General features: G+C 40.2%; 1 protein-coding gene across 13 annotated transcripts in view; it reads left to right on the plus strand.

Moving 5' to 3' along the window:
* The window catches only part of CADPS (calcium dependent secretion activator), a 474,942-nt gene that overhangs the window by 387,384 nt on the left and 75,556 nt on the right, over positions 1-12,002 (plus strand). For 7 of the 13 annotated variants that reach the window (XM_054551945.2, XM_054551946.2, XM_054551947.2 and 4 more), the window contains 3 exons: positions 2,658-2,804; positions 6,113-6,268; positions 10,193-10,340. In XM_054551945.2, coding sequence (XP_054407920.1) covers positions 2,658-2,804; positions 6,113-6,268; positions 10,193-10,340 — 451 coding nt within the window. The remainder of the gene's footprint in view (positions 1-2,657; positions 2,805-6,112; positions 6,269-10,192; positions 10,341-12,002) is intronic. The other 6 variants (XM_054551948.2, XM_054551950.2, XM_003776213.5 and 3 more) reach the window with 1 other exon arrangement.

A 12,002-nucleotide genomic window follows, 5' to 3' on the forward strand; every position in this document is an offset into this window, starting at 1 on the left:
TTCGTAAGATATCCAATTATGATTCTCTCAGAGATGCATGACTAACTTGTTTTAAGGTAGCTGCTGAAAGGGCCCTCTTTAAAGTAATAATTCATTATAGTCATCAGTAGTTCCAGGAGCCTGATTGGAACTAAGTGCTACTTGAAAATTCCCCTTTTTCACATGTATATTACTAAAATATTATGCTTAGAATTACCTCCTTGATTCTTTATGTTATTAATATCCAAATGAAATATTAGTAACACTAGTAATACACTACATTATTTTTCTAAAAGCAGAAATATCAAGCATGTTTCATCCTTTTGAAAGTAGAGCATTATAAAATTTGAAAGTAGAGCATTAAAAAAAGAGAAGGAAATGTTTCTATGAGTCCAGTGCAGTAGTCTAGCTGAAATGTCATATTTTACAAATACAATATGTTTTGATTAATAGAAGTATTTTTTTTTATTTTTGTGTGCAAAATGAAGCTCGCTTCTAATTTGTGTACCCGCCACCCGCTAATATGTTTAAATTAAATTGCTTTTGCATACATTTGTATGTTATTCACTCCTAGCTACTTTTAATTTGCTCAGAATTGACATTTTAACTTTCCAGGTTGCCGTCTCTAAGATCTTCTAATTCCTTGATCATTATTCAGTGTGTGTATCATTTAATGATCACATTTGCTTATATAGGCTTACACATGTCTCAGTGGAAATCGCCAACGGTTTTGTTACATGGCAGTGTTTAAGACTGAGAGCCACCAGGGACTGAATTCAAAGGCAAATTCCCCATTTAAACAGAGACACATAAAAGGAAAAGTTCCATTTTCCCTTCTATTTAATAGTCATATAGTTAATCTTTTCTTGACCATTCCCACAAGAGCACCCTTTAGTTCCAAGTAGAGATGTATAATTGGCTTTCCCAAAATGTGAGGTGTAAAGGACAAGTCTATGAGACACCTGTTTCCCTTACAGAAGAGAACGCCAGGTAGACAATTTTGCATTCTAGGTTTTTCAGCCTACGAGCCGGGGCCGGGGCTATATTGCCATTGTGAAAGAATAATCTGTTTCTAGAGGGAGACAGGCATCCAGGTGATCTTCAAGGTCCAGAATTTCTGACTTAGCAGAAGGCATGTACCCACCTCCACCCCCCCACCCCCCAACTTCCCCCTTCCCTAACTCCCCCACTCCCCCACTCCCTTACTCCCCTACTCCCCTACTCCCCTTCTCCCCCACTTCCCCACCCAAGCAAGCCCAGAGGCAGCTCCAGCTCTTGCAGGAGTCCTGTTAGTCAAACACAGCTTGCCCAGGGCAGAGCTGCTTTGGCAAAACTTGCTCTTCTCCTGCAAGATCCAAAAAGAGAACCTCAAGTCCTTTGCCAAAGTGCTGTCAACTTCACTTAAACAGGAAGGCTCCTCTCAGATGCAGAGTTAGGCTGGGCTCTACCGTGCCAGTGACTTTGGCTGGATGGAACACCCTTAAAATGCCACTACTGAGACACACGGTGCCAGCTTGAGGAGCCGTGTATGACACCGTCCTTCCAAAGAAATACAGTTGATTCGAGTTTGGAGTTTTGTTTTGTTTTATTTTCTCCCTCTACTTATAAAACCATCCATCACATCAGTTGATCCATCTTTGTCCAAAAACAAAAGGCTGGTACGAGGTAACATTTTTAACTTTTTAGTCACTTACTTTAAATTTTACAGAAAAATACAGAGCTTGATTAATTTTCACAAATTGAACACACACCCATGTAAGCCATCACACAGATCAAAAAGTAGAACCTCCCCAGAAGTCCCTTTCATGCTTTCTCCCAGTCTCTGTCCCACTTCCAGGGGTAACTATTATGATATGAAGCCCCATTTTAAATCCACTTTTGGTCAAAGAGTCTAATACAAGAGCTGAATTGGGGATTGTTTTCATTTCCTTGGTGTCTGTTTCTGTGTGTAAACATTTCTGCATTTTTGTTGAACTTAGTTTGAGAGAGAAAGTTTCTATTTTCTTTAAATGTTCTATAAAATTATTCAAATCTGATCCTTCTTCTTGATACAATTTCATAATTTCACCATTAACTGACACCTCATTGCCCATATACCTGTCTTTAGAAGTAGCAGTTGGAAAGAGTTTGGTTTCTGTACATCAACATTAGGTGTGCCTCCAAGTGGGTGAACTTCCTACTCTATTTGGTATCTAACGTCTGATTGAGAAATATGCCTCCATCAACAGTAATTTGTTTTAAAAATAAGAAAATTGAAGTGCTCCACCATTTCTATCAATCCCAGTGACTTCACAGCAACCCCAGCCCCAACCACACCAAGAATTCCAGGAACTTCAAGTTCTTAGCATGAGAAAAGTTCTAGACTCTTATGGCAATGGATATGGAAACCAAAGGCCCCTCCCAAAGGCATGTGATCATTGTGTATGGGTGCTCCGCGAGTGTCCGCACTTTTAAGTCACTGTGTGGTTAATTTTTTCCATTAACTTTTGTCATTTCTCTGGATACAGAGCCACACCACAGCTTCCCATCTGTAAGCTGCTTTCTGAAGTGTGTCGCTTGAATTTTTGCTGTTGTCTTGCTGTGGACTTTGTCAATTTATTTACAGTTGTCGTGTGCTTCTGCCACATCTGCATTGTCACTGTGATGGTATTTTTTCTTTCTGTCTGTTTCTTCCACAGGAGTTTAACCAGTAACCTACCCAATGTGAACCTACCCAATGTGAACCTTCCCAAAGTACCAAATCTACCAGTTAACATCCCTCTAGGCATCCCACAAATGCCTACTTTTTCGGCACCGTCATGGATGGCTGCTATATATGATGCGGAGTGTGTATTCAGTTCACATTAGATCTCATTTAAATTTAAGTGATCTTGGCATGGATATGTATTGTTTATTTCTATACATCCTATACAACAGAGATGGAGATGGATAATTAGACATATTTTGCTGATCATACAGAGACAATATTGTTTATTTCTGGCATGCATCATGTTTGTAAGATGTTTGCTATATATACAGCACTAACAATTTGTCTTACGCCCACTGAATGCTGGAGGACTATGTTTCACTTCCTGAATTCTTTTGCAAAAGGATTCTACCCTTTTTGGCAGGTGACGTGACTTTAGGAGCTAGACATCCAAAAATAGTGGAGGAAACCTCTTTGGTGGGCTGGCCAGTCATCTCTGGCCTGATCCAAATCTAAGAAGGAAGCACACCTACCTAGAATCTGGGGTGTTTTTTTTAAATAAAAATAAAAAATTCCTAGAGAATGTTTAAACCATAAAGCATATTTCTGGTGTCAGCAAATGGCAGGATATAGTAACAGTATGTTCAGGGCTAAATGAAAATTTCTGAATGGATCAAGCCTTAGTCATATAAATGTTATGTAAAAAATATATTATGTACTTTCCGAGGTCACAGTACAATATGGTGTTTTGAGAACTAGGTCATGAGAAGTTCAATAATTCTCGAAACACAAGATTCAAACAATAAATAATTAAATTTTTGGTAGCCATATCATCTGAATATAGGGCTATGATTTATACTCATCCACATGAATGTCAGAGTTGCATGGGCCACTTCTTGAAAGCTAGCAGCTTGGGGGAGTGAGGGTTGAGAAGCCATTTCTTCTAGCTTCAAAAATGAATCTTCTCTCCTTTTTTGTTAGCAAGAAGATCAAGCATCCCTAAATTCTACCTCAGGGAAATTAGAACCACGTGCATGATTTAATAAGTGAAATAAGGGTTAGCGATTCTGTACCCTTCTTTGATCCTTTTCTTAGACCACAGCTAATTACAGACCAGATAAGCTTTTTCTTGAAAGAATAAATTGGCACATTTTCAAAGGGAAGTGTTATTATCAAAGGAATAAAAAATGGTCTGAAACTGGCAGTGATGTTTTAAAATCTTAGAATCACATTCATCAAGACGGCCCTCAGCATTTTTATTTTTGCAGTAATCCAGGTGGAGGACAGACTATTAAAATGACTGCTCTAGCTGGCTCCTCCAAAGCTGCCTAATATTTCTACAACCTACAATTGCTCACAAGTTCACAATGAAATCATATGGTCAATGTGTCTGATTCTCTTTTAAAGGCAAATTACAACCTCCAAAAATTTATATCTGAAAAAAAACTTCTAAAAAAGAACACAAATCATATTCATGCTAAGATGACTATATGAAAAAATTAGATTAGGTAGTATCTGTGAAAAATTTAAAAATATCAGAAAGCTTCTCTTATCTTCCTCCGTGCATGCTCTGTGACACTGTTTTTGAAAAGATATGAATCAAGACATTGTAATAAAGCAGATAATGGTCTCCGTTCAATTAATTAAGGCATGAGTGGGAACACATTTTGGTAACTGCTCAGCAATCAAAATAATCTTGGTGCTATTGCCTTAACATTAACAGTTTATCTTAAAAATAAAAAGAAAATATTCTTTTCCTCATGTCAAAACTTAATAATAAGCTCTTCAAAGAAAAAAAAAAAAAACCCTACAAGAATTTTTTGAAACTCTGAAACCAGATGGGTGTCAAAATGTTGTTGTAATAAATACCAATTATTGCATTCATATGTACTTAATGATTTAAAACATACAACCATGCAGTTCCAAAACGGGGCTTAGACTAGACAAAGTTGGGGTTTCTTTTTCCCAAGCATAGGTTGGGGTAGGGGGAAGGCTGAACTTTCACGGAGAAACAACGCATTCCCCCACTTTTGAACAATGCTTATGGCAGTATCTGAAAAGAAGGCGTGGATTCTCAATCACCCACCAGGAAATGCCTGATTCTATATCTTTTCATAATTCCGGTTTCTTCCTTTGCCACCTTTCATTTTAAGGGCGTGTTTATATGTTACCTGCTCCTTCGTGTCAGACACATCTACGTACTGACCTCAGACTGGTCTGTCCTTGAAAACATTACCCTGTTGGTGCAGACCGTAGGCTCCCTCTCAGCATGCTTGGGCGTGTGCCCCCTCCCCACCCTGCAGTAGCTGTGTATGCATTTATGCACTAGCTATATTTCTCCCTGAAGCATTAATTCAATGCAGCTGGCATCTGTCACAATAGAAACACCCACTCTCATCTGTTTCTATAGACGATGTCAGAACAAGTGGTAATGCATGGTGTGTTGGACATTTTATAAATTACTGTGTTAGCATTAGTGGTATGCGAGGAAGTGGGTGGGGGGGAGGACACCCCTCAGAGCTCCAAATGGGATTGTTACAAAAAAGACAGCCAGCCAGCGAAGGGCAGGAGGATGAGAGATGGAGCATTTCTCATACACAGGCTTTTTGTAGATGCCCCAGGTAAAAGTTTCTTAGACGTCATCGTACAGAAAGGCATCAAGACCAATTTCCCCAACTGCACACAGGACTGGGTAAGATGGTGCAACGGTAAAAGAGCTCAGGTTTTGAGCCCTAAAGCATTGACAATATCCCTTGTCCCCTAACTTCCCCTGTCCCGACTCACCTCATCCTGGTGAGGACCCTGCCTATGCAATGGGCTGGTCTATGAAAATTGGAACAGTAACCAAACTGAACTAGAATTTTGGAATCAAGGTATCCAGGTGTACCCCTCTTGATCTGAGTCACCCTAATTTCTTTCCAGCTCTTCAAGAGAGAAAGCAGGTCCTCGCTCACCACTTTGTTAGCACTGTCCTTTGAAAACGAAAAGTCTTGTGCAATCTCCAAGAGGCCTCCACTCTGGAGGGGAGCTGGGGAAATGCATGAAACCCTGAAGTTTAATAACTGCATGTTGCCATGTAGTTATTATCCGTTGAGACTATTTCTCCCCCTGGTTCGTGGCCTTCATCTGAATCATCACATGTGTTAATGTGGTTATTAAAAGAAGGCTGATTTTTACCATACACCATTCTCCTGGTTGTTATGGGGCAACACCTTCCCCAGACTTCTCACTGGTCTGGGGTAATTGGCTGAGCAAAGCACACTAAGTCATGTATGGTAAAACTCAAAATCTGCCGGTGGAGACTCGCCCCCGCCTCCACCGCCAACACATGTTGTTTTGTATGTTGAAGCTGCTGTTTGCCTTCTAGCCCCTAGTTGTCTTTGTGTTAGTTTTTGTAGAGCCTGAGGCCAGTGGGTGACTCTCATTTTCTAATTTTTATCCTGCCAGTAATGGGTCAGGCACCTCAGAAGATCTGTTTTGGAAACTTGACGCCCTTCAGACCTTCATTCGGGACTTGCACTGGCCTGAAGAAGAGTTTGGAAAGCACCTGGAACAACGGCTGAAGTTGATGGCAAGTGACATGATCGAATCTTGTGTCAAAAGGTAAGTATAGGTGGCTGGACAGGTTCTGCACAACTTCCCCACCATACGCAGACTCAGGGAAGGGTAGATGGCTGCTCTTTCAATTGGCTATAATTTGAAACTAATTGGAGAAGGTGATTGCTTGTCAAAGTCAGCTGGAGTAGTGGCTGTCAACGTCTAACTTCCATTCACCTGCCCTCCATCTGTCCCAAACCCAAAATAATCTGGCTGCCGATTTTGTCATGGTTGTTGGCTTTAAGAGGAAAAGATCCCTGTCCATTCTTGTTTGTATCCCTGATATCTAGCAGTGTCTGGCACAAAATGCTTAACTAGTAAGTATTTGTTAAATGTATGAATGTGTGCCTGAGTGGACAATTAGAAGGGAAAAAAAGAAGAATGTGCAATTCTGGAGCTGGCGTATCCAGTATAGGTAGCAGAAATCTAATGGTTTTCTAACAATGTGGATAGGGCCTCAGCATCATCATTCACTCCATATATAAAAGATGAGCATATATGTGGGCCAACTTGTAGTTGTCTTGTTGAAAATCTAGCTGGATTTCAACAGCGGGGCATGAGACATTGAACATTACATTTTGCCTGCACACAGATTCCCTGTTTTGTCACTGTGGTTTTTAGGACTAGGTTAGGAATGCTGTACTTGAAGTTCCCAGGCAGACTGTTCTGAGAAGGTGAGGGAAAAAAATGAGGACAACATTCATCCATTCAGCAAACATCATTTGAGCTCCTCCCATATGCCAGGCACAGGGCTAAGTTCTTGGCATACAATGAAGAATGAGAGACTGCATCCCTTTCCTCGTGGAGTGTCTCTATATCAAATATAGAAATAAAATTCCACTGAGGGGACATCGTCATCATCATTCTGTCTACCCCCAGATACACATCCAAGTTCCTTTTCTGGTTCATAACTGTTGCATTATTTTTCCTCATTCAAAAAAAAAAAAAAATAGATCTCAAGCAGCACAGGCTACTCCAAATCTCCAGATGTTGTGTAGCTTGGTTGATGGATCAGTTGTGGGTGATGGGGCCTGGGTTTGTCTGGAAGTTCTTTGAATTTGTTATTTCATGTCTTGGAAGAGGAAAGGTGAAGTAATATCATCAGAACTGGAAAGCAAAAAAGCAAAAGAACAATGCAATCTCAGGTAGGTGAACAGCATCTCGGCAGGAATTGAGAAAGGAACTATGCACTATGGAGAATCTGGGCAGGTGTTTGAGGCCACTTCCAGAAGCTTAAAGTTGTAGTGATCCAGATTTTTTAGTATTGCTCTTTTATTCTCACTCTTAGAACTGAAAGCAGGCCTACTTCTCAAACTCAAGGTCAGAATATTTCCTTAGGGTCTTGAATTCCACGATCTCCTATATAGTCTATATCAATTTTAGGAAAAGCAATGCTTTTCCAATGGCCAAACCATTCCATAAAAAAACTTTGTGCATGATCTGTCCTAGGGGTGAAATGCATTACAGTAAAGGCTTACCAGTTCCTAAACTGTGCACATAATTGTACAGAAAGACATGCATGCCCTTCATGGAGAAGCCAGTCTGGGTAGGGAGCAAGAAATGGGAAGATGCTCAGAGAAAATGGAAAGATATGAGGATGTCACAGGTGGATAGGGACTCTTATCCCTTACCATGCTGTAATCATGTCTTTACGGTTCAGACACGTAAAGAGGGTGAGCTGCACAGAGCCAGGGAGTGGATCTTGTTCATATGGCGTTCCTCACCCTCCCTGGGTCTCAGCACCATGCTTGGCACACAGTAGCTGTTAAGCAACCTTTTACTGACAGAAGTTGCTCCACTGCACATGTATGGCTGACCTGGACACTTAAATTTCCTGATGTCCCTTTTAAATCAGCCCAAAAGCAGACAAGAGCAAAAATGGGTGGAAATATCCCCAGACTTACAGATTTAGAGGACAGAGCATGGACGAGTTTTTGAATGTTTTAATACATAGAATCTACATTAGAAGAGCCTAGAACCATTGTTTTCCTTGGTAGAACAGATTCTATATCCCTTGTTCTAGGCCAACATAGCAAGGACATTGTTTCATAGGTATAAATGTGCATTGTCAAAAAGTCAATAAGGCACTCCTCATGTTTCAGTGCTCCAGAAATTTAATTCATCAATTTGACAGACATTTACAGAGCCTCTAGTCTAGTCTATATCAGGTTACTTGTGCTGAACACAAAACAAGGCATGCTGTCTTTTGCCCTCAAGGAGTCAGTTGAGTTAAATGACCTCTCCTTTTCTGGCTTTTTGGTCCTATAGAGCCCTCTCAGTCATATTAATTTTGCATTCAGCTTCCTCTTTTCACAGACCTGCACTCCAAGGGCTATGAACAGTTCTCCTGTGAAAACTGAAGACGATTACTTCATTGGAAGGGAGCAATTTAGCATTTCCGTTTCTCAGATTGGGCCGGAACTGGCACACAAGCCTCAGAAGATCAGCACAGGGACCTGTCCAACTCAGTCCTCATCAGGCCTCCTTTTCACAAAACCGGCAAATGATGTATTTTCAGCGTAGCTTTAAATGATCATCATGATTAGAAAGCTATTTGAGTGTACTGAGTCTTCAGAAGCCAAGATACATTTATCTTTAACATGATCATATAATATATAGGGGTGTTTTAAGGGTTTGGGATTTTTAAGTTTTTTTTTTTTTTTTTTCTTAAGAACTGGGCTCCCAACCTTAGAAATTATACTTGGCTTCCCTGCATGCACTCAGGGTGTGTTAGCAAGCTGGCATCCTTTCCTGAGCTAACTAGCTGTGTGGTCCTCCTATGCACTGTTAGAAAACTGCTACAAATTCCTCTTAAAGCAATGCTTTCCTGGTGGCTGTATGATCTCCAGAACTTGACAGTGAACAATGCTAAAAAGATACATCAGACAAATGGGGCTTTAATAAAGCCACTTACTAACCAGGTGCTTTTCTTTAAAGACATCTGATGATATCACCCACTTCCCTGAAACCGTTTAAAATATAACTAGGCCCCTTTTACAATGCTGATGTCAAGGATAAGATCTCCCACCTGTATTACCAGCTGGCCATGTCAGTCTAGGCTTTTTCTATGAGTTGTTAACACACTGCTGAGATCATAATTTGACCAATGTCAGAATTATGTTATATTCAGATTCCACCATCACACAATTCTTGAATTTGTATATGTATATTAAGCGTACATATAAAATAGTTGTATATTATGACGTTTTAAATCATCAAATAATGTATTTTATTGCAAAATAATACATTGACATTGAAAACAAAACATAGTGGAAGTCCCCCAATACCACACCTCCTAATTTCACTACCCTCCTCAAAGGTAGCCATCTTTAACAGCTTGATGTATTTCCTTTTTATGTCCTTTAACAAACAAAATAAATTTTGTGGTCTTTAAAGCAATGTAATACACTTGCTGGATTTTAAATTTTTGTCTCTTCAAAACCAGAAAGGGGAAAATAAAAACCCACAGCAATAAACATCATTTAAGATTTTTTTCCCCACCACGAGGTTTTGAAGATTAAAAACTGCTTTGGTTTTTGTTTGTTTTCTTTTATTAATGAAGTAATTCAAGGTAGGCAGTTGCCAATGTGAGAGAACTTACATGTGCTATACTGCTATAATCGAGTTTTTGTGAATTCATTCATTCTCCTGCAATTAAGGTTCTCCATAGCATGTAAACTATAGATAGAAATACACCAAGCTACAGGTGTTCCGTGTACTGCCGAGAAAGGAAGGGTGTGCATGTCTGTCTCCGTGAATAGGCCTTCCTTAGTTGGGAAAGTCATTTAAAAGGGAACACATGTGAAGTCATTGTCGACTGAAACTGATTACAGCCTTCAATTTTCTTTCTCACTGACCTCTCAGAAAATATCTCCTCCACCTGCTGCCATCTGAACGCTGAATTGGTCTTTTCCTACTTTGTTTTAATAGAACCAGGATTGCATTTGAAGTTAAGCTGCAAAAAACCAGTCGATCAACAGATTTTCGAGTCCCACAGTCAATATGCACCATGTTTAATGTTATGGTTGATGCCAAAGCTCAATCAACAAAACTTTGCAGCATGGAAATGGGCCAAGAGGTAAAAAAAAAAAAAAAAAAAAAAAAAAATACAGATTTTTTTTTTTCCCCTCTTCATTGATCATGTAGAAGAAAACTTCACAAATTCCTTCCATCTACCCTAGTCTGCTAGTTTCAGAAATACACTCTAACATTTGTGGATTAAGCCATGGATGAGTGTTCAGTATCTGTTTGTCAAGTAGATTTCTTAGGCATGTGCTGATGAGAATGTCAGTCACTTGGAAGTGATTCTTGGCTGGAGTTGTGGTGGCCATAAAGTTCCTCTAAGCTAAATGAAGTTTGACGACCTTATTTATTAGGCTGGTGTCTCGAACAGATCTGTGTTTGCCAGAATGAAAGTCATTTTCACATTTGAAGTGCATTTTATCACTTTGAACATCTGGACAGCAAGAGAGGCCTTTCTTGCATCAAACAACTTCCAGGATGTATAATGTTAGATCACCCTGCTACCCAATCCCCAGCCAGCAGGTTCTGAATTTCCAAAAAAAAAAGAAAAAAGAAAAAAAAATTTGCAGACTTTCAATTTTCCTTAGACTGAATTGATCGTGAATCTTTCCTGACCAAAAGTTTAGTCCTTTGCTAAGTTTGCAATTCCAAAGCAGTATTTAAAATGTAAAGGAGAAGGAAACAGCAACTTGGGCTTGATTAAAGACTATCATGATCATTTTTCTCTGATGGCCTTAAGCCAGCTAGATATTCATATACCAATTTAGAATTAATTCAGAAGCATTTCTGGCAACTCTATGTTGTTGCCAATTGGCATAAATTGCTCCTAAATCAGATCTTTCGATACCAGCCTTACATGTTCAGAATTTTTACTAAATTATATTTGCTCCTTATTCGTTATTTATTTTCTCTTTCGGCACCTTCCATTTTTAAATGTGGGTTGGTGGTATTCTCTTCCTGGCAAGATCATCTTCAACCTTGTTTCCCCTACAAGTCAGCTTCCTCAGCCCCCACCCCCACCCTGGTTAACTCTGTTCCTGACTAATTTTCTTGTCGAGGACCTTTTCCTGGGGGTTACGTTCTAGGCACTGGAGTCAAATTCAGGGTGCCCTTGGTTCTCTGTCCCAGCATCATGTGCTCATGTGAATGATCTGGGGCAGTGGTTCTCATATTTCAGTGTACATTAAACTCATCCAGAGAGCATCTGAACACCCAGATCATTGAGTCTCACCCAAGAGTTTCAGATAGGTCTGGGGTGTGGTCTAAGGATTGGCATTTCAGACAAGTTCTGTGGCGATGCTGATGCTGCTGGCTGTTCCAGATACCACACTATGAGAACCACTGATCTGGATACTCATTATGTAAACCTGACTTCAGGAGAAGGATTCAGGTAGGAAGGGTAGCCCCCCTTGGGGAAGACCTGGGTTCGGTGTTCAGAAACCTAGATTCTTCCCCTGGCTGAGCTGAAAGCTGGAGTTTGACAAATTACTCAGCTTCTTTGGGCCTCAGTTTCCTCATCTGTAAAATGATAGCACTATTCTAGTTTTATTCAGGCTATCTTTAGTGGTACAATCTGTTTTTCAAACCAAATCAAGAAGGCCAGCATGTGACACAAATAAAAGTACAGCTGCTCTGGATGGAGAGGGGAGGAGGGGGCCTAGAGTCCAAGCTGCCAGGTGGCCCTCTGCTCTGCACCTCTTCGCTGCCCACCACCCGC

The sequence above is a fragment of the Pongo abelii genome, chromosome 2 (assembly GCF_028885655.2).
Source record: "Pongo abelii isolate AG06213 chromosome 2, NHGRI_mPonAbe1-v2.0_pri, whole genome shotgun sequence".
NCBI lineage: Eukaryota > Metazoa > Chordata > Mammalia > Primates > Hominidae > Pongo > Pongo abelii.